Source organism: Populus nigra, chromosome 9 (assembly GCF_951802175.1).
Source record: "Populus nigra chromosome 9, ddPopNigr1.1, whole genome shotgun sequence".
NCBI lineage: Eukaryota > Viridiplantae > Streptophyta > Magnoliopsida > Malpighiales > Salicaceae > Populus > Populus nigra.
In genome coordinates, this window is record NC_084860.1 from 5,689,182 (window position 1) to 5,712,161 (window position 22,980).

General features: G+C 31.5%; 2 protein-coding genes across 5 annotated transcripts; both read left to right on the forward strand.

Moving 5' to 3' along the window:
• Positions 1-3,754: 3,754 nt before the first annotated feature.
• On the forward strand, positions 3,755-9,906 carry LOC133703985 (protein MALE DISCOVERER 2-like). 4 transcript variants are annotated; one of them, XM_062128745.1, is made up of 14 exons: positions 3,755-4,062; positions 4,228-4,619; positions 4,731-4,863; positions 5,134-5,205; positions 5,664-5,807; positions 5,889-6,032; positions 6,648-6,749; positions 6,923-6,984; positions 7,078-7,545; positions 8,172-8,362; positions 8,483-8,615; positions 8,717-8,874; positions 8,968-9,150; positions 9,281-9,906. In XM_062128745.1, the coding sequence occupies exons 2-14, from the start codon at positions 4,520-4,522 to the stop codon at positions 9,539-9,541; spliced, it is 2,151 nt and encodes a 716-aa protein (XP_061984729.1). In that variant the 5' UTR covers positions 3,755-4,062; positions 4,228-4,519; the 3' UTR covers positions 9,542-9,906. The 4 variants fall into 4 exon arrangements, with proteins under 4 accessions (XP_061984729.1, XP_061984728.1, XP_061984730.1 ...); XM_062128744.1 differs by lacking the exon at positions 3,755-4,062 and having other exon boundaries at positions 4,153-4,619; XM_062128747.1 differs by lacking the exon at positions 3,755-4,062 and having other exon boundaries at positions 4,154-4,619; positions 5,123-5,205.
• Positions 9,907-18,837: 8,931 nt separating this feature from the next.
• On the forward strand, positions 18,838-20,895 carry LOC133703344 (CBL-interacting serine/threonine-protein kinase 20). The gene has a single exon (XM_062127816.1). The coding sequence runs from the start codon at positions 19,386-19,388 to the stop codon at positions 20,739-20,741; it is 1,356 nt and encodes a 451-aa protein (XP_061983800.1). The 5' UTR covers positions 18,838-19,385; the 3' UTR covers positions 20,742-20,895.
• Positions 20,896-22,980: the final 2,085 nt, after the last annotated feature.

A 22,980-nucleotide genomic window follows, 5' to 3' on the forward strand; every position in this document is an offset into this window, starting at 1 on the left:
TATTAATTTTATTTTCTATATCAGTAGAGTTTGTTAAAAAAATAAATATAGATGTTATTTCTATTCCTCCAACCCTTCGTCCTTCCTATCCAGCTTTCATTCCTTCTCACAATAGCGAAACTAACGAAAGGGTCAATTTATATTTAACAGGATGCTAAAGTTAAGGAGATAATATGGAGAGTTTTAAAACATGAGAGACTAAGTTATAGCTATATAAAAATTCAAGGGACTAAAAATAATTTAGTAAAACAAATGCAGGACATAGTTGTCAAATTCGGATTAATTAAAAAAAAAAAGATATGGGTTAATGGTTTAGTATTTGTTTGGAAGTATGATACAAGTTGTGTTTTAAAATGTTTTTTTTTTGCTAAAAAAATACTTCAAAATAATATTTTATTTATTTTTTAAAATTTATTTTTAATATTAGCACATCAAACCAATTAAAAAATAATTTAAAACAAAAAAACTTTTAAAATTTTTAAAATGCACGGTTAAACCATGGTTCCAAAATACTTTTTTACTATGGTAACCTAATTAAATATTTTTATTAAAATAATATCATTTTATTTTTATTTATTTTATGTTAACAAGTAGAGTTTAGCTTTTGGTTTCACTGCATCAACCAAATTACTAATAATATATAGTTGGATTAATCAAGTTTTAATAGAGTTAATTAGATTTTAAATTCTAAATTTGATGAATTAATCTATTAAAAACCCGTTTGTTTTTTGGTTTGAAAAATAATATTAAAATAAATATATATTTTTTTATTTTTAATTAATATTTTTTTGATATTTTTATATTATTTTAATATATAAATATAAAAATATCTTTTTAAAAAAATATTAATTTAATATATTTTTAAATAAAAATATTTTTAAAAAAACTATTGATTTTATATTCCTAAAACTTGGTCGAGTTTTATAATTATCAGGGAGGAGAGGTATAGAAACTAATAGAAAAGGAGAAAAAAAGAAAGAGGGACGCACGCAGGGAGAGAAAGGGGCCCAGTCAATGAAAGAAAAGCGCGTCCGAGTATACGGAAGTGAGGGCCCTCAAATCGCCACTCTCTCTTTCATAAACTAAACTAAACTAAACTAGTCGATATAATATAGAACTCAAAACCTGACCGTTGGCAGTTACAATTCCTTCCTTCCCTCCACAAAAATTATACCAGTACTCACCTACCTACACCCCCTAATAAAATTATACAAAACTCTTCCTTTCGATAATCACTACCAACATTTATTAAAGAAAAACTAAAAACCAGGCTTGGGAATTGAGGAGAGAAAAGATAAAAAAGAGAGGAAAAGAAAGAAAAAAAAACAGATCATTAAAGATACACCGAATTTACAAAGCTACTATTTATCGTTAAAAATACTACTGTAAGAGCTTTAAGGAAACCATGTGCGCTTCTCTAATGCAATGACCTTCATCACACATTAGTGCATGTGTCACAAACATTAAACACTTTTTACCCTTTTAGTTCAATTTAGTCTTTGATTCTTTAATAACTCTTCAATTTAGTCCTAAATTTCATCCCATCCTAGTCAAATGAAGGCCCAACAAGGAAGAGAAGAAGGGAAAGAAAAAGAATGAGACAAATGAGACAAACAGATTAACTTATTGTGGTCATGTCCATGATTTAAGTTGTAATTTTAACGAGTTAATCCGGATTGACCATAGTCAACTTTATATTTCAATGTCTCAATATTTAATTAAAAAAATATCATTTTGAATATTTTTCAGGGTCAAACCAAATTGTTACTGGTCGTTTTGGTTATCTTTAAATCCACTAAATCAACTGAGTCATGCCGGGGCAACACCTACATGTTTAATTTGAAACTTGGTCTAAGCAAGGAGCTGGTTTAAGAGATTTCAAGATTAACCTACTAGATCAGGATCAATGACACACTATCAAAGAGTTCCCCACAATCTATACATTCTTTTCTTGTATTTAGAATAACAAAGTCGTATAATTTTTTTAAAAAGTACGAATAACATTGTCTTAGATATTTTTAGTTAAAATTTCAATCGAATCAACTTGATATTTTATGAATTTACACCTTTTGCTTAAAACAATTATGCTTACAATAACATCCCAATACCTTGAATCTATACCATATATAATATGGGCAACAAAACCAGTTATATCTAAAAATGTTGATAGTTAACTATTGATAAGTTCTAAACATTACTACTTTATCGCATTATCTAAAAATGTGACTATTCTTTGATCTTATAAACTATGTGTAAACTATAAATACATATTATAATTTGATATATTAGACAAAATCAACATTAATGTCTAATACATATATATGTATCTCCATTATATTTCGTTGATATGATAAAATCAACATCTTATATTTAACACACACACAAACCCTTGTAAATTAGAGAATGAATGTTATGCTTTGATTCCCATGATAAAATCAACATATTAAAATTAAATTAAAATTAAAAAAATATTAAAACAAAACCTATTTTTATCTTGGGTTCTATCTTGAAGCAATGTTGATGACATTGTTTATTTTATAATGCTTTTTTTTTCCTTGAACTTGATTTCTTCGCTATTTCATCCTCACACTTGATGCTGACATCGATTTACATATTATATTTCACTTTTATTTGCATTCTATCATATACGTGAGGTCTCTAGGGTGTTCCATCAATGAATCGAACATCAATTTTATATAAAAAAAAGTATTTTAATTTATTTCTAGGAAGAATTGAATGGACAATGCTCAAAATTAAGAAAACAAAATAGGCATTTCATTTTTATTGATCAAAAGGCCAATAAAACTATAGTTTAATCTCTAAAATTTAAATTTTTATATTTTTTATTCCTATTTTTTGAGAAATTTATGTTTAGACCATAAACTTAATTTTGTTTGTATTTTGGTCCCTGAGTGTTAAGAAACAGAGAAAGTTGCTAGAAAAAAAAAGGAGAGAAAATATTCGGCTATTAACATTTTAGTAACTAAAAAGGCTAATCGTGATATCAACGAGTTCGTTTAAAAGAGTGAGTTCCATGAAAATGGTTTGAGAATTTTATCTTATAAAAAAAAGAGTAGATCCAAGCTTGGAAAAAAAGTTATTTGAATTTGTGTAATTTTCTTATTGGATTAATTCTATGGTGTTTTAGAGTAAAAAACAAGTTTACTTGGTTTTTAGATGTTTTCACGTGAAACAAGTTGAAAAATAATTTTTTTGAGTCTAAAAATCAAAACCTTCACTTTCAGTGGCTGAAATTTAAACTAGATTAATAAGAATTAATCTTAAAAACACTTCACAACATAAAACATATAACTAGTTATGCTTTATACAAATACGTGATTGACTACTAAACCATTGATCCATGGAGTATTTGGACGTGGAGTAGTAATTGTTTTTTAAAGTGTTTTTTATTTTAAAATATATTAAAATAATTTTTTTTTATTTTTTAAAAATTATTTTTTATATTAATACAGTAAAAAAAATCTAAAAATAAGTTAATTTATAAAAAAAAATTAAAAAAAACTTGAATATTTTTAAAACATATAATTTAGAGTAGGGCCATAATGTACAAAAGGCAAAATATGTACTCATTAACGGGACCCTTTGGAAAATAAACCAAAAAAAGAAAGAAAAATAATGGCAATCAGAAACAGATAGGTCGCTGGGGTGGCTGGTGGAGGGAGGCTAGCTAGAGAGAGAGAGAGAGAGAGAGAGAGAGAAAGAAATTAAGAGAGATAAAAAAACTGGGAAAACAGAAAAAACAGAAAGTTGTAAAAAACAAACAATGGTGGAGGAGATCCTCTAACATCATCTAGCAAAGGGCAGTCATAGAAAAGAAATATATCATTATTTTGTTACTCTAGCAAATAATATTAATAAAAAAATCCCATTATCATTTTTTTGCTGCCTTTTCTTTTTTCTGTTCGAGTCTCTCCATCCATCCACCCAACCCCCTACCAGCCCTCATTGCATTTCATTCTCTTGAAGGATGTTTGGTATCAAAATTGCAATATTGCCCTTAACAACAGCAGCACTAAGGCACCCTTTCTGACCCCTTGTATGGTAAATTCAACAACCCTTAAACTTTTTTCTTTTGGATTGCTTGTTCTTGAGGGTATTCCTTGATTCTTCATTGTCTGTTAAAAGCTTTCTCTCCCTCTCTCTTTTTATTGTGCCATTCTGTTAACCTTTGTCTTATTTTCCTTCCTGCTGTTGTCTCATTTGCAGCAACATTTTATTGGTTTGGAGATTTAGAGGAAGATTATAGCCTGCTAAGCTAGCCAGGTTATGTGGTCTTTCATGAAAAGGGTGTAGAGAGTTTTTTAAAACACAAAGATGAGGGACACTGACATGATCAAATGTGAAGGCTTTTCATTTTTTCGTAGCATAGTTGTTAATAGTTGCTTGTAAATTAAAGATTTTGCACCAGTTGTTGTTGTTAGTTGAAAGGGGTGGTTTTGTATAGGAAACCTGGCGATTATTGTTGCTACCTCCACTGCCAACTTTGGTTCATCAAGCAATGAGGGGCAGATGGAACTCAATTGGATTCCGAATTTTGTTCCTCTTGGTTTTGACTCTTAGTCTTGAAAATCAATGCTCCTGGTCGCTTAATGATGAGGGTAATTCTTGTTTTATGCATCCTTGATTTCTGTTTACACGTATATTATTAAAATGTACTTGCTGAATCCTGGTTTTGGTAATTGAATGTAATGTGGGGGTACGAAATGCAGGATCGGTTTTGTTGAAATTCCGGGCAAGAGTGGATTTCGATCCTTTTGGTGCCCTTGCAAATTGGAATCCCAACGATATTGATCCTTGCTCATGGTCTGGTGTTCATTGCGTCGCGGGAAAGGTGCAAATACTGTAAGTGGCTATTGATGCTTCCTTTAAAAGAGCTAATAAATACCATTAATCTTATGAAATAGAAAAAGTGAAATTTGTCACTTTATATAGTTGTTTTGTTTCCAATCTTAACTATGGAGGATTTTGCAGACCACTTCAATTAATTTTTTGTTGGTGGAATTGTGTGATATTGAGAAGTGTTTGCTGTTGCCTTTCAGAGGTTTTGTTACAGAAAATTTTATGTGGGTGCTGAATGATTGGACATATTAATGTTGTTCAGTGCACTTGTAGGGATCTGAGCGGACTTTCTTTGCAAGGGACATTGGCGCCAGAGCTTGGCAAACTTGTTAACTTAAGATCTCTGTAAGTCTTCATAATTTTGCTGTAATTTCTCTGATGAAACTTGGGGTTTAGTAATTAAGCATTTCATTCTAGTATATGATTAAGCTGTTCAAGCCTCCAAGAATAGAAATGAGCACTGCAATTAGCCAATTTTTACTGATTGAATATGAATTTGGCAAAAGACATATGGGGACTGTTTGGTTTTTATTGTTGATAGGCTATCATACATATTCTAAAACATGTTAGTATATAGTGAAGATATTAGATTCAATATCTCTTCCTAATCTCGATGTTTTAGGATTTATGGAAATAAATGATTTTGATATTCAGACTTGTTAACTATTGTTTTTTGTTTATAGGGATCTACAGCTACAATGGAAATTGTATCTCTGATTATGATGTATAGCTTTGTACTTGTAACCTCTGCTGGGTTCTGAAACTAATTGAACTTTCTGATCCTTCCATTACTTTCATGACAGTGTACTCTACCGAAACCATTTCACTGGTACCATTCCTAAAGAGATTGGAGAGCTCAGAAAGCTAGAGCTACTGGACCTAAGGAACAATAACTTCAGTGGAGCAATTCCAGAGGAAATAGGAAGATTACTATCATTAAAATACTTGTGTGTGAGCTATCCTTCGTTTTAATTGTTTTGATGGTTTATGCTGTGTGGTTAACTAGACTGAGACAATTTCTTCCTTAGGTTGCTTAGAGACAATAAATTTGGGGGAAGCATTCCTCCGGAGATCAGGAGGCTTAACCTGCTTTATGAATTGCAATTTGATGGAAATCTTGCATCTGGTTCTACTACTGGAGTTAGCTGTGTCAATAGAAAACTTGGACATGGGTTAGTGACATTTTCCATCTTTCCTCATCAACGCTCATCTGCAAGTACAAGAGATTCTGCGCATGATGAATTGATTGCCAAACATGTCTAAGTTGAGTTATGGTTTTGGTGTTTATTGTGAGAAGTTATCACTAAAGTGAAGCACCTTTAACTCACTACCAAATATGGAGAGAGAAAAAGCTATTAGTCACACCTGACCAGTACCTCTCCAAGTGGTCATTGATTTTTCTGTCAATTTAGCAGACAAAAGTCTCTTATTTTTTCTGTTGTTTGCACCCTGTCTAGCACAGGAAATACACATGAAAGCTATCTGACACAACAAATGTAGCATGGGGTGATTATAGACTTCATAGAAAGTGTAGTTTAAGCACTCGTACATACCAACTGTTGCTAGCTTAAATGGTTCGTTCTCTCCTATGTGTTGCATTAAGCATTATAAACTATGAACTTATGCAGTAAACCACTAACATTTGGAAGAGCATTGTGAATCCCTTTTTTATTTGATGTTTCAAACCAATCACTAAGTATCACTTTGTGAACTGAAGTTATTGAAGTTGAAGAGGGTGGTTGAGTTTAGTAATCTGTTTTTCAGATCTAAAATGTTGTCTTTTGCAGCACGTGGTGGAGCAGCTTCAACCAATTGAATGGAGCGAATTCATTCATATTCCCAATAAAAGGAGCCTTTATGCATTACTTGAATTCCTTCATGCTGCAACCGTAAGGAAATTAAAATGCTTACACATGCACATGCTCACACACACACACGTACAATTCCTTCATGATGTATATGGATGCAGATAGTGATGGAGATATCCCACTTTTGACATGTTCGCATTGTAGTAGTGGTTGTTTGTGTGTTCTTTTTACTGACTTTTTACCTCCATTACAAGGTTCAAGCTTGGGAAGGATGCTCTGCATGGTTTTGGAGAAAATTGCTTCAATGAACCAGATAGTGAGTACAAAACATTCAGCAACCTTGATTTGTTTGATATTAATATTTATACTTGTGATGTGAGATAAATGTGATGCCTTTTGCACTGAGCAGGATCATCAGAGCAAGGCACAGTTCAAAATGTAGAGATTGTTGTCAATTTTGAGCGTCGCAGACTACTTGAACAGTCCAGTAACCTCCAAGCTGCACCTGCTAGTGGTGGGTCTTCCTCTCAACCAATTATTGCTCTTCCAACCACGCGAAGTAGTGGGTCTTTCCCTGCAATACCAAATGCAAAGAAGCATCAAGCTCAATCTCCTGTGTCATTGGATTCACCTGTCAGTCCTCCGCCCAGAGGGACTGAGCATTCAAGTCATTCTTCTGAAAAACCATCTATAGATCAAACTCCAATGAATGGAACTTCTGGAAATACATGGATGTATTTCCTAATAATTCCAATTGCAGGGGTCTTGGGCATTGTTGCAGTAGGCTTGCTGTTAATGTGCAGGAAACAAGTAGTGACGACCATAGGTCCATGGAAGACTGGTCTAAGTGGACAGTTGCAGAAAGCATTTGTTACAGGTGAACTCTGTACATTAAGAAAAACGAAAAAAAGAAAAAACCTGATGACTTTATTATTGATCAGCAGGCTTATTTGATTGGGCTCTTTATTTAACAACATTAATAATAACTTAAGTTGTGTGATTTGGCCAACCTGATTGATTGAAGTGGTGGATTAGCTGTGAATTTTATTCTCACCCATAAGAATGTTATCTTAGGATGGTGGCACGTGTTTGGATGCCCGAGGGATAAGAGGTCTAGTATATTTAAGTTCTGCAGCATGGATGAGCCTTTAGTTTCGGAGGCATTCCTGAAAAATGACCTAGGAATGTCGAACATTTTATGAACATGTGAAATTATTTAATCAAATTGTTTATTTTGGTTGACATCTCATTCAACTTTATTATTTGATTGCTACATTTAGAGTGGACTGTATGAAGTAAGTTCTCATTTTAATTGCTAGTTTAGCAAAATGAATTTCTGTCTTCATATGCATTTGATTGGTTCTGCCATTAACCGAGCTTGATAAACATTATAAGTTGCCTCTGATTGTGTCTGGTCCGGTCTTAAAGCATTATTGTTTATTCCATGGCCTTATATTTGTCCAATTTATTACAAACTTAACCAGCTAGTTATGTGAAATACAGGGGTTCCCAAGCTAAATCGATCAGAGCTGGAAACTGCCTGTGAGGATTTCAGCAATATCATTGATACTTTTAATGGTTTCACTGCGTACAAGGGAACACTGTCTAGTGGAGTTGAGATTTCTGTTGCATCAACTGCAGTGACTTCTTCCAAAGACTGGTCAAAGAGTGCAGAGATGGCATACCGTAAAAAGGTTTGCCCATTTCTGATTACTAGTTTGAAATTTAACAAATAACGTTCATTGATTTTATCATGCATATCTCACTATGTTTTACCAAAATTTCATGACGACAAATCTTTTGGTCTGTTGTAGATTGAAACACTATCACGAATTAATCATAAGAACTTTGTAAACCTTATTGGCTACTGTGAGGAGGATGAACCGTTCAATAGGATGATGGTTTTTGAATATGCTCCAAATGGATCTCTCTTTGAGCATCTGCATGGTAAGGTTCTTAATGAACTTTTGATGGTGTGGATTTGGTCCATGTTGCTGGTGCAATGCTGGGAAAGCTGAGAGTCTCAAACATTTCTTCTGTGTTTTCAGTTGAAGAAATGGAACATCTTGACTGGAATACAAGGTTGAGGATTATTATGGGAGTCGCTTATTGCCTGCAATATATGCACCATGATCTGAATCCACCTATAGTGCATTCTAAACTTTGTTCACGCGCTATCTTCTTAACAGATGACTACGCCGCTAAGGTACATTCTTTCTTCTGTTATGGATTAGCTTCCACTTCTCTCCTTTTCACTTTTTAAAAATTTAACCTCTCTATCTATATTATGCTTTCTCAGATTGCAGAGATCTGTTTCTTGCCTCAAGCTACATCAAACTCAAAAATTTCTGGGGAAATGGAGGATTCACTGCCGCCCCATGTTGATTTAGAAACAAACGTCTACTGTTTTGGGGTTTTGTTGCTTGAAGTCATTTCCGGGAAGCTCCCATACTCAGAAGAACAAGGGCACCTTGAAAATTGGGTAAGTTTTGTATGATATCTCATAAACCGATCGTAGTTTTTGCCTTTAACTCGAGGCTAAATATTTGTTTTATCTACGTGCTGGATGGTTAATTCCTGTCTCCGATAACTATAAAATTTTAAACATGCAGGCTGCTGAATATTTGAATGACAAGCGGAGCATCGGCTACATGATTGATCCAAGCCTTAAGTCTTTCAAAAACAATGAGCTTGATGTCATCTGTGAGGTTATTCAACAATGCATCCAATCAGATCCAAGGCACAGACCAACAATGAAGGAGATCACCTCCAAATTGAAGGAAGTGATTTCTATCTCGCCTGATCAAGCAACCCCAAGACTTTCTCCCCTTTGGTGGGCTGAGCTTGAGATATTATCCGTGGAGGCAACTTAAGGCTCTCTGACTCTTGTCGAGCAGGAATCAAGTCTCTCTCATACTTTTATGTGAAAATACAAAAGTTAGCTTTTCGGTCGGTGCTACCCCAAAATCATCAAATACCACCAATCTTTGGCTTTCCCATCCCTTTGGTTTTTAGTCCCGTTATTGTATTCATGTAATATGATTCATTCGATTCGTTATCTTTTCACCATTTCTCCCTAGTATTGCTCATTACTACAAGAGTGTGATACTGTTTCATTCGTGGGGTATTGAGCCCCAATTATATGTATTTCATGATTGACTTTTGTGTTGTAAAACACCAACATAGCACTGGGATTTTAGTCCTTGTGAATATATTAAAAGTGAGTTTGTTTTATTAATAGCTAGGCTGTTTATACTCAGAACTTCTGGTGGCCTTTGGAACAACTACTTGCTATGGAATTTGTGAGTTCCAACTACTCCTGATGCAAAGTTTTCAGCTAGAACCGTACAAATGTAGCAGTTGGCTTCTCGTTGGAAAAAAGGACCTGTACTCTTCAGATTATGAAGGCATTCTGATTCTCAGGGTATATTTGAAGCATTATTTCTAGATGGTCCGCTAGCAGATGAAGAATTATTCACTGCACCTGTTGCATTGCATCGCATGCATTTGGGGTTCGCCTTCCTCTTTGAATGCGAGCAGGAGTACTGCACTGGATGTATCTGATAATCTGTGCAACAGATACGTCTCGTTTTCATCATAAGTTTCCCCTTCTCAAAAACGAAATGAAATTAGATCGTTTTGATTTTTAGCCAAGGAAAAACTGAGGTTTTGCAGAACAAAACCAGGAGGAAATTTCTCCCTTTGATTCCTTAGGGGGGGGGGGGGTGGTGTGGGGGGGCACGGGCCGGAGTTTCTACCAAAGGCAAAAGAAAGAAAGAAAAAGACGGGTGACAGCAAGCAGCTCATCATGCCGCTATGCAAGGATAATCCATAAAATCCTAAATATAATTTTCGCAGGCACAATTAATGTATTCATTGTTCTTCGCTTGAAAGACTATAAATAAAAGATAAATTGCATGCAACAAACAAACACAACATCCAAAAACCAAATCAGTTTCCTAGCGTCCACGAGGCCCTTAGTCTTTTATTTCCTTGCTTGGTTGAATTTTCACACGCAAAAGAATGGCGAGCTTAGAGCCAGTTTCATCACTGGCCAGGATCTTTTTATATGAAAATAAATAATAATATAATATAACAACAATTAATATATCAAAAATCAATGCCTCTGATGATCCCCTTGAAATATTGATTTTTGTGTACTTGCATATTACATATAAGTTTTAATCCTTTTTAATTAAGCCGATATTCAATTAGATTCTAATTTTGATTCATACAATTCAGTCCTTAATTATTTAATTCATCCTTTTTTACTACAGATGTTAATTGTAATTACCATCCTTCTATTATTTAATTTTAATTAATTGGGTCTTTTAACTATTAATTCAATTATATGAATTTCTCTATTATTCAGTTCATAACTATTGATACCCCAAACTTATAAGACAAGTAAGGAATACAAAAGTATTTTTGTATAAATTAATTCTTTGCATATAATGAGAGAAAAACATAATAAATAAAAATAAAATCAAAACCAGCTGTCATTAGTTGATTATCGAATGAATTTGCTTGAATGTCTATGGACTAGATCGTAAAGAGGATCCAAATAATTGAATTACTTGTCGAGGAATCAAACTAATCAAACATCAGTAATAGAAGGACGTTGAATACAATTAACCTTTTTATTATGTTATTGAGATTGTATAGTTATTCACTTTTTTCATCCCTCAAAACCTTCACAAAACACCTTTTTTTTTTTTTCCATGAAAACCTCTACATTTTCAGTCATCAAAACCACCATAAAACCCTTACTTTTCCGGCCATCGACACCAAAAAAAACCATGCTGCCATTGTCCAACCCCTAACAATTCTTAAAATAGTGACAATCACCAACAAAACAACCCAAATAATAGCAAAACAATACCATACAAAAATAGAGAAAACAATAGCATAAAAATTAAAAGAAAGAAATCGAGATTAAGAAAGTTCAGTCACTCTCATTGGGTGGTGGTGGGCAACACCACCTTCATCAACGGGTAGAGAAGATCGAACTGGTGCCTATTCGAGGTTAGCCACATTATAACAATACCGGCATGTGGGCACTAGCAGCGGTGCATAAGCCCACGCACCAATTATATTGTAGCTCATTCTATTGTTTCTAAGGGTAATCTCGATTTCCTATGTTAATTCATGATGTTGTTCAATATTGTCTTCTTATTCACATGGTTTAAACTATTAGGGGTAAAATGTTGTCGGAGAGAGAGATTTAAGGTGAAATAATTAAGGCTGGTTTTCAATGCCCCATGATGGGGTTGGGAGGACGAGTTTGAGAATTGATGCATGTGAAGGATTAATGGTTTGGTCTTAATGTATTTTTCTGATGAATATTATTCTATAACATTTTTATGCTTGTTTTGAATGATTGATGTCATATAGGCTCTTGTCTTTGCATAAAAATCGTCTTTCGCAAAATTATTGAAAATGTTATTATGGTGTTTTTGAGCAAAGATTGTTCAAAAAATAATATTTGTGACATTGAACAAAACTTGGAATGAAAGTTATCCTATAGTTTTGTTTTACTTTTTTTTTTGTGTGTTATTTCATAAAATAAGTCATTATGATTACTTGTGAATCTGAAATTGTTTTCATTTCTTTTTATGTAAAGAGCAAGCTCTTGAGGTTATGTGCTTTAAGATTTGTCAAACCCTTGTATGCGTAGAAATTTTCAGAAATATGAATTTTGAATCTTATTTATTCTAATTTTGTTTTTAATAAAAACTATCCCAAACTTTATTTATTTTCTTTGACTTGTCATAATTAGCTTGTTATTTTATTTAGATATGTTTTTTTTAATGCTTTTTCAGGTTCAATTTGCATATACATGGAGTATTATCAAATAAGTCTCTGAGAGTGGTGATCAATGATGATATTTTGGATGAGTTTGTGTCCAGTTTTTTTATGTTTACATCATTGAGTCTTAACATTGCTATTTTTCCATGAACATGATTTATCTTTATATATTTTTTTTCGTAATAATAAAAACACATGACTATTTAGGCAATATTAGCATATAAGCACAACTTATAATATTTATTTTTTTAAGAATAAATACCAAGTAATTTATTTCAGATAGGATGTTTTAAGATGATTTTTATCTTTACTTTAACATAACTAGTTGCTTTTCTTAGAATCTTTGGAATACTAATTTTAAAATTTTCTAGTTATTTTTAAAAATTAGTCGTGATTTTTTTTATATTAATTTTTCTTTTCTAACACTAAAAATACACCAAAGCAGCATTGAGAGCATGTAGTAAACTTGGAATTAATTTATTCCTTTCGTAAATATGTTGCTTGACTTTAGATTTGATGCTTAATTATGCAAAACTAACTTTTCAAAGCAACATTGAGAGCATGCAGTCAATTGCTCCATGTTCCTTGTGAAAATCCTAGTAACTAAAACCATTTCATTTTGTTTTAAGCAATGCCATCCATTGGTTGGATTCTTAAAGGGTTTATTATTATTATTATTATTATTAATACAAAAAAATCTTCTTCTGTTCTTTTGAAATGTTTTATCATTTTTTTTTAATTTAGGAAAAAAATTGTTTAAATCTCAAATGCATGACTTCATTATTATATGAGTCTATAACCTTTATCATCATCATTTTTTTTTAAAATGTAATATATATTCAACAATTTCATCTCTTCATTGTTAACTATAGTTAAAAAAAATTCTATCTAATTTACACATTATTTTTGTGTACTCATTAATTTATATATAAAAAAAGCTCCAAATAAATGCTAGAAAACGTTAATATACATTCTTATCATCAAATTAACATGAATCTTTCCTCCGTTTGAGAGTGTTTATTGAGTTAAAATGGTACGTTAGGTCTTATTGGAACTTTGTATTGGGGGCCTCTTTGGGATGAATTAATGAGACCTAATAAGAACATGCAAAAAAAAAAACATTCAAACAACTTAAATTTAAATTATTAAATTCAAAATGAATAAAAATAATTTTAGTATATAGAAAAAATTGAGACCAAGTAACTAATTAATAATTTCTTTCACCTAATATAGATCATAGGATTCAAAATTAATAGTTATATTTGGAACATGACCTGTCATTACCAGAAAATTAACAAATACAAATAAAAACATCGATATAATTTTTTTGTTGGTAGATTACGGTGAACATTATTGATAAAATAGTCCCTCACTGTTTCCATCGATAAACACCGACGAAATATTCTTTCGATATATACTGAGGAAATTACGGTGTAAAAAAGAAGAAATGAAAAAAAAAAGCCAAGAAGTATGATAATGTTATTTTTACATATAGACTTACCAACATATTTAAATATGTCTATTAAATTCATCGATAAATCCTTCTGTAATAATTAATTTATAATTTAACAAGCGACCCTCCTCTCTCCCTACCCCCTTATTTTTGCTTCTTCCTCTATTTTTCTCTACAACAAACATCACAATCCCCCTCAATTTTATCACAAAGCAATTTCTCACTACAAATCTAGCCACCCCAGTACTCAATTTGTCAGAATTCCTATTTTGATTTAAATTTTATTAAGGATTCTTCATTTCAAGTAAGTAAGACTACCTATTTTTTTATTTAAACTCAATTTTAAAATGTTAATTTTTATTGCATATTTTTGTAGTACATGTGTTTTGTGTAGATGTTTACTTGTTTTATAGCTTTTATCCCATGTAAATTTGTTGTGTGAATGTATGATTTCTATATGTTAGAGTTTGTTTATGATTTTGTAATTGCATTTTTTATTTTTTGTAAATTGATGAAATTTAATTTGAATATGTGACTTAGGTGTTTTGTGATGAAATAAATAATAGCTTATTTAACGAGTTCGTTTTATATTTTGTTAATTTTATTGTTGAGTTGAAATTTTCAATAAATGTATAAAAATTTAAATTTATGTAGATAATTGATAATGAATTAGTTGTACTATTAAAATAGTTTGAATAAGTTTGAGTTAAACCAATGTTATGCTATTTATTTAGTTTATGTAATTAATTAATATATGTTATCATCATTATTCTATATAAGTTTGATGTAAGAAATGGACGATCGTTCATGAATATATCGAGTTTCACCTGAAGGGTTGTATATGATGAATTATTGTAATTGGGTTCAGGGTTTTATTAATTATGCACTATTTAATCAGAAAAATATTAGTGGAGGCAGTATTAGATGCCCATGTAAAATGTGTAAAAATAAAAAAGTTTCTTGATCCAGATGTTGTAAATATGCATTTTCTACAAGGAAAAAAAAGGTTTATGAAGAGATACCTGTGTTGGTTTACACACGGAGATTTATATGTTCCTCATGAGATCATGGTAGAAAAGATGATTGGATCAACTTCTAGCTATAGCAATGTGAATAAAGTAGTAGATGACAATATATGAGATTCTAACTAACAAAATAATTAGACATTCCTGAAAATATTAGTGACTTGGTGTATCAAGTTCATGAAACCTAAACTATAAATTAAGATTTTATTCCTATTCATATATTAATAGGTGATTATAATCATTCTCAAATTGATAATTACTTATAACAAAACTAAAAGGGAGTGAGGTAGTTTCATTATACATTATTACATAACTAAAACTCCTTATGAAATTAATGTGCTCACTCACAAATTACTATTAATTATCATAGTATAATGATGTATTTGCACTTCAATAATAAAACCTTTGAACTATGCATTGAAGGTAATTCGATTTTTTTATTAGGATGCAATTTTCATTTCCAAATTATACAGGATGAATTAGTCTTTTTACTTTTTTCACAATAAAATAACTTTATTAACCTTAAAATAAAATCGAAGAGTTTCATTGAGGAGCTTATTAGTCTTCACATTTTTTTTAGCGTTATAAAATAATTTGATTACCTTTAAAAACAAAATCAATTAAACTATTTCGAGGGGTTTTTTTCATTATATCCTAGATTTTGGTTATTATCAAGTTAACATAGGGACATTTTTGTATTTTAATAAATATTCAACATTATTATAAAAAAACTGCATGCGCTATGAAGTGGGCAGATTACATGCCTTTTAGGTGACGTATACAGTGTTGTCAGTAAATGAATGTCACCTTAAACAAAGATATTTGAATCATCCTGGTAGCCTCTTCATGATGCAGTGATTCATATTTCCAAGAAGCCTCTTGTTGAGCGTTAATGATTTTTTCTCTCTCTCCTCTATTTTTACGCCGAACTCTTTGAAATTTTCAAGAAACCCTTCAATTTTTTTTTTAATTTCTATCTTCTCTAGTTTTTCCCTATTCTTTTCATTACTATTTATTTTATTTGGAATAATTTATAAAATAGAATTTCTTTCAATTTCACCCTTTTAATTTATAAAATTGTTATTTTCCCTTCTTTTCTCTCTTCTCTGGTTTGTTCCTATTATTTTCATTCTATTAATTTCTATTTGTTTTATTTAAGATAATTTTTTAAATTGATTTTTTATATATATAATTTAATCATCTTTAAGTTTTTTCTCCTATCAGATTTGATCTTTATTATTTTGAATTCTATTTTTCTCACTTTGAGAAATTTTTTAAATTGGTATTTATTTTATTATTTTAACCTCTAACATTAAATTGGTTGGGAATTGAGTTTTTAGATTGAGCATAGGTCTAGAATTTTATGAGTTGCTAATTTTAGAGATTAACTCAAGTTTTGAAAGTTCACTCGAGTTTGCTTGATTTGTTTTTCTCTTTTTTAAAACTTATTTTTTTTATTTTCATTCTTCAGTATTTATTCAATTGGAGATTGAGCTTTATTATTTTTATTTATTTCTACACATTTTTTATTGTTTTAAAACCTAAACTGGCCTGATTTGGCGAGTTGCCCCATGACTTGGGGCATAAGTCGGGTCAAGTTTTAACAAAAATAAAAGGAGTATTAACATGGCGTGACCTGGTCAAAAATCCAAGTTGAGTCGTGACCTATTCAACTTAGATAAAATCCAGACAAAAACCTAACTTTTTTCCTTTTTTCCTTTTTTTTTCTCAAAATTATGTTGTTCTTACTATTTCATAAACCTTTGACCCAGATTAACCTAAGTCAACCTACCTAACCCATGACCTGAGACTTGCTCAGGTCAACCTCTATATAAGGTTTAAAAGGTGTGAAATTTTATACTCATTTTAAAAATAACTCGAGTTATCTCGAGTCTTTTTATTTATCGTTATTTGTTAAATTTTATTTGTTTAATTTTTAAAATTGATGTTTTTTTTTGGATTTCTTCAACATTTAATTATTTAGAAATTGAGCTTTTTAATTTAGCTCAAGTCCATGATTTCATGGATTACAAGTTTATAAGATTAGCTTAGGTTTAGAAGATTCGTCCAAGTTTGATTGTTTTTTCCTCTTTTTTTAGGCTCATAATTTTTCATATTCATCATTCCACATATATTCCATTGGAGATTGAGCTCACTTTTGTATTTAATCTTGGTGTCAATGTGCTCGTTTTAGAGAGGAAATTTCATTGGAGGTGGTTTTGACATTCAAACATGCCACAACAAAAAAAGATTTAGATCCATGAATTTTATTTTGATTGAGTTTGATTTATGATTCTTGCATTGATTAAATGGTGTTTCAAAATTGAAAATGATTTTATAAATTATTATTTTCTTGATAATTTTTAGGTGTTTTTATATTAAATCATGTTGAAATTTGAGTTTTTAGATCTTAAAACTCAAACTCTGACTTTCCAACCATTAAAGATGGTCGGAACTTAAACTAGAAGATGAAACATCGTCTTTTCTATATAAAAACATTTAGGGTGAATGACATGTCATTTGCCCAATAAAAAAACAAAAAAAAAAAGCTAGGAAAATAGGTTTTACAGGCTCATATGCATAGGTCTGTCCTTCTAGACCCAAATACTCCTAGCCTTTTTGTTAAATAGGTATTTTTTTTAATTTTAGAATAAAATTCTCTTTATATGTATTTATTAAAATGATATTCAAAGAATTATTCGATTAGGAAAAAAAATGTAAGAACATTAGAGCTTTTTTGGTAATATTAACTACTTTATGAATAATTATATAATAATCTAAAATGTATAATTTAGTTTTAAATTTTTTTTGCATTAGTATTCAATAAAAATAAAATATCTATTTAGTTATTTCATCGTAAATTTTCATATAATTTTCTAGGATTTGTCATACATGTGTGTAACAATTTTTTTTTATTGAAACTTGTTTTAACATCATAATGAGCTTGTATTTAAAAAACAAAATGCTTATGATAAAAAAGTATTTTTCATCAAAACAAAAAGGAAATACATTAACAAGGAAAATGATTTTTTTATTAAAAAATACATTTTTTAATCTTTAATTCAAGTCATTATGTTTTTTTTATAAATATTTTTTTATTGTCATCAGCTTTATTCAATTAACCATGTTATTATTAATGTTATTATCAAAATAAAAAAAATCACATGAATGAGAAAAGACAATTTTAAATACAAAAAAATATATTTTTTCTTGAAATTCTAGTCCTTGTCTTTCTTATATATATTTATTTTAATTATGATGTACTAAAGTAAAAATATTTTAAAAAAGTCTCATGGCAGCATGTGGACATTATAGTTGGTAATTTTCTAAAATTAAAGAACATCCAAGGCTTGCGTCGATTCCTCCTTTGTTTTATGTGTAAGGCGTTTAATTTTGATTTGATTAGCACCTCATTGATCCAAACATATTGCGAGACTTCTTCAATCAGTTGAACCGAGGGACAGAGAGAGAGCAAATAAATAATAATATAGCCTGATTTATTGATGCGAGAGAGGACCTGGATTGCTTGTCCTATGATGTGAAATCTCGAGTCGTGCACAACAACAACAATAATATAGCCCATTTAACTTGATCGAATCTGGTGGAAGTCAAGAAGTGTACAAAATATTAATTTACGTGGCCCAGCCACCACCATTGAAGGAGTAGTTCTTGGCCAAGACAAGCGATGAACTACCCTAGAGGCAAGGTCACCGCCTAGAATCCCTCGATTCTGCATAAGTGACCGGTTAATCCGTGGGCCTCTTTTAACCAGGCACCACTTGTCTGCGGCTGCCTTATCTTGCTGCTATTCTCTCTCCATATCGAAGCATTACTCCATTTGTGGTCATTGTAGATCTTATGGGGCCAGTTGATCACAAAGCATCCACATGGCCAACCCCTCGTGAATATGCCGCTGTGTGTGTGGTTTTTGTTTTTTAATTTGGAAGTTATTGTGTTCTTGAGAAATCCTACATCGAATTACAGCCATTACAGAACAAAATAAGAGGAGGATGTGAAAGTATCATCAGCCTGTGTGTTAATATTAGTACACAGAAGTAGGAGACGACATCAAAAAAATAAAAAAAAAATGTCCATGCCTTTGACATTGTCACTTTCAGCTTAGATTTCAGCCAAGTAAATATAGACCAGATCAGTTTTGCTATTTTTATGAATCTTTTAATTAGATTTCAGCTTTTCTGTTACTATACAATTGCTGGAAGGGTATGATTTGTCTTTCTGGAACAGCCTTCTTCTTCTACATATCTCCTTAATAGGGGCAAATTAAAGTTTGAAAAGGTAGCTCTCTCCCTTTCTCTCTTCTTTCCTTGAATACATCATAGACTCCTCAATTCTGCCGGAGGAGATATGATCAGAAGATGTATTACAAGCAATGTAGGACGGTGAAATGCAATAACCTTTGGTCAGTTTAATATGGAGAAGATGGGTCCTATATTGATGAATAGATATGAGTTAGGGAGATTGCTCGGACAAGGGACTTTCGCCAAGGTTTACCATGCAAGAAATCTCCAATCTGGGCAAAGCGTTGCCATCAAGATTATTGACAAAGGAAAGGTATTAAGGAGTGGTTTGATAGATCAAATCAAGAGAGAAATCTCGGTCATGCGTCTTGTTAGGCACCCCAATATTGTTCAACTCAATGAGGTCATGGCAAGCAGGACCAAGATCTATTTCGTCATGGAGTTTGTGAAAGGAGGAGAGCTATTCAACTTGGTTTCCAAAGGGAAACTCAAGGAAGACGTTGCTCGCAAATATTTCCAACAGTTGATTGGTGCGGTTGATTTTTGTCATAGCCGAGGGGTCTACCATCGGGATCTCAAGCCTGAAAATCTTCTCCTTGATGAAAATGGTGACCTAAAGATTACGGATTTCGGATTGAGTGCGTTATCGGAGTCGAGGAGGCATGATGGTCTTCTCCACACAACCTGTGGAACTCCTGCATATGTTGCTCCAGAAGTCATTAACAAGAAAGGTTATGATGGACCCAAGGCTGATATATGGTCCTGTGGAGTTATTCTCTTCGTGCTTTTGGCGGGTTTTCTTCCTTTCCATGACCAAAACCTCATGGAATTGTACAGGAAGATTACCAAAGGAGAATTCAGGTGTCCCAATTGGTTCCATCCCGAGGCTAAGAAGCTTCTTTCGAGGATTCTTGATCCCCATCCAAGCTCAAGAACGAGCATAGAGAAGATAACGAAAAATTGTTGGTTTAGGAAGGGATATAAGCAGATTGAAACCCCGCCATCACCCCAAGGTCACGCCAGAAGCAACTTGATTAAGGATGTGCATTCTGCCTTCGATTCAGCATCGGATAACGAAAGCAATTCAAGGGAAAATGTCATGGTGGCTCCAAGAAGTCCTCTAAGACCAACTTGCTACAATGCCTTTGACATCATATCTCTCTCAAAAGGATTTGATTTATCTGGCCTCTTTGAGAAGGATAAGAATCAAAGACAGGAAGCGAGATTTACTACAACAAAATCGGCCTCGATGATCATGTCGAAATTCGAACAAATAGCAATGGCAGAGAGTTTCAGTTTTAAGAAGAAAGATGGAACACTAATGTTGGAGGGCAGCAGGGAAGGAAGAAAAGGGTTGCTTGCTATAGATGCAGAAATCTGTGAGGTTACGCCATCATTTTATGTTGTAGAGATGAAGAAAAAATCAGGGGATTCATTTGAATACAAGGAGTTTTGTGATCACGAATTAAAGCCTTCTCTCAAGGATATAGTTTGGGCATGGCAGGGAAGTGAGCAGCCGCAAGGGTAGAAGTACTGGTGCTCTTCTATTGTTTCTTTCCATCTAAAAAATGTATCTCCTACTTGAATTAATTCTTTGCCTTTTATTTCAGTTTTTATTCCTTTTATCTTTTGTTAATTTGTAATGGGAAAAGCCATTTGTATATGTAAACTGAGTTCATAAAGGCCGAAACTCTTCTCTCTCTTTCACAATTAAAATGAGTTCAACCAAATTAATTTTAACAAAATAATCAATCAACACATGATCTTGAGTTCGAGTTTGAATAAAATACACTATCATTAAAAAAGCTTTATTTTTTAATGGATCGTTTAAACTCAATTGGATTAGTTACAATCCAATAAATTTTTAAATATCAGAAATTAGACTAAAAAAAACGATCAACACAAATATTTTTTACTTAAAAAAACTCGAGTATTAAAAAAAAACCATGAAATTATAGATCATTAAGATTCATTTCCTATATCAAATAATAGAAATTCAAGGTTTGTTCTCTGATAAAGTATTTGCATGATATCATCAAGCCGCTAACTTGGATAATCACAGCAACAAGAACATGATAACAAGGATGGATATTTACAATAACAATCATGGAAAAGATGAGTAAATCTCACCAAATTGTTTTTTTACGGAACACTTGAAGATAAAAGCTTTTTAATAATGAACATAATTCAAGTTGAAGAGCACAAATTTTACCCTGATCACAAATCATCCTTGATCAAGGTAAGAAAAATAAAGCCTCTCTCTCTCTCTCTCTCTCTCTCTCTCTAGATCTCTCTATGCGTGCACGCACGTAAACTCTCTATTCTTCCATTGATACATGCCATTATCTTGCAAACAAAGTCAAAGCTTGGTTTTTTAAATTTCACAAACATCACTTGAATAAGGCTAAGACTTATATTTATTTATTAATTAATTAATTCTAGACCAAGTTTATGTAGGAAATAAAAAAAATTGGGCTCCTTTAGGAAGGGCAATATATTCAATCTCAATAATGGACAAAGTAACCTATTTTTTAACATGGAACGTCATGAAATCGCTTCCTCTTCGAGACTCATCAAGCACCTTCATGTCAACTTTCTAGAAATAATCACTCATCATATCTACCAATGTTGTCAGGCTCGACATAGAAATTTATTATTCGTCTCTTTTCTTTTTTTCATCACTTGTGGTATGCCATTTAGAATATAGATTAAAATGGCTATAAATTAGGCATTTCATGTTTTATATCCACACACACACACACACACACACACACACACACACACACACACACACACACACATATATATATATATATATATGATAGGTTCAGTAACTCTTCCTTTTAAGAAGCATGCAATCTACTAACTAATAAGAAAAGTTAGAAAATAATTGTTTTTTATATGATTTATGGATTATTATAAGGCAAGGATTTAATTATATATAGAATTTTTATTTTGCAAGGATTCCTTAGTTTCCATAAAGATCAGTTAAACAACAATCATTTCTTTGCAAGGATTCTTTAAGCAACAACAATATTTATTATATCCAATCATTAGACCAGCTTAAAAAATTTTAGAAAATTTTAAAGGTCTTGTTTTCTATAGGATTAAGATATCTTAACGATCAGAGTTTGAGAAGGTCTTACAATAAAACCATAAAGCTACCGTGCGGGAATTGTATTATTTTCCTAATTGATTTAGAATTATTTTTTCTATTTTATTTAGAAGTCTTTTATTATTTTTCTCATAACATTTTAAATGATATAAATAGAGCTATTTATCTTATATTTTAAAAACATATCTAATATATTTGAGTAACAATTACATACAACATTGGTTTGGAGTCCAATATCTCCAATACCCACACCACAATCAGGGATGGAGCAAGAAAAAAAATTTAAAGGGAATCAAATTTAAAAAAGTATTTTAAAAAAGTTAAAATTTCAGTTATTTTATTTTTAAAATTATAAATATCAACAAGAAAGAAGCTAGAAAAAACATTTCTTTACAGCCATCACAACATTGACTATCCCTTGATTTTCTATCATAACTTGGCCAAACTATATTATAGGATGCAAGGAAATCTCGTCAAGGTGTCACATGGCAAGAAGGAGATATATATGTTCATAATTCAAGTGGTACACTAACATGGAAAGTTAACATATCCATAATCACAAACTATGGCAGCAGCATCATTGCAAATAATTATAATTAATGTACTAATTTTTCATTTTTGTCTTTGATTTTATAATCTTATAATATCTCGT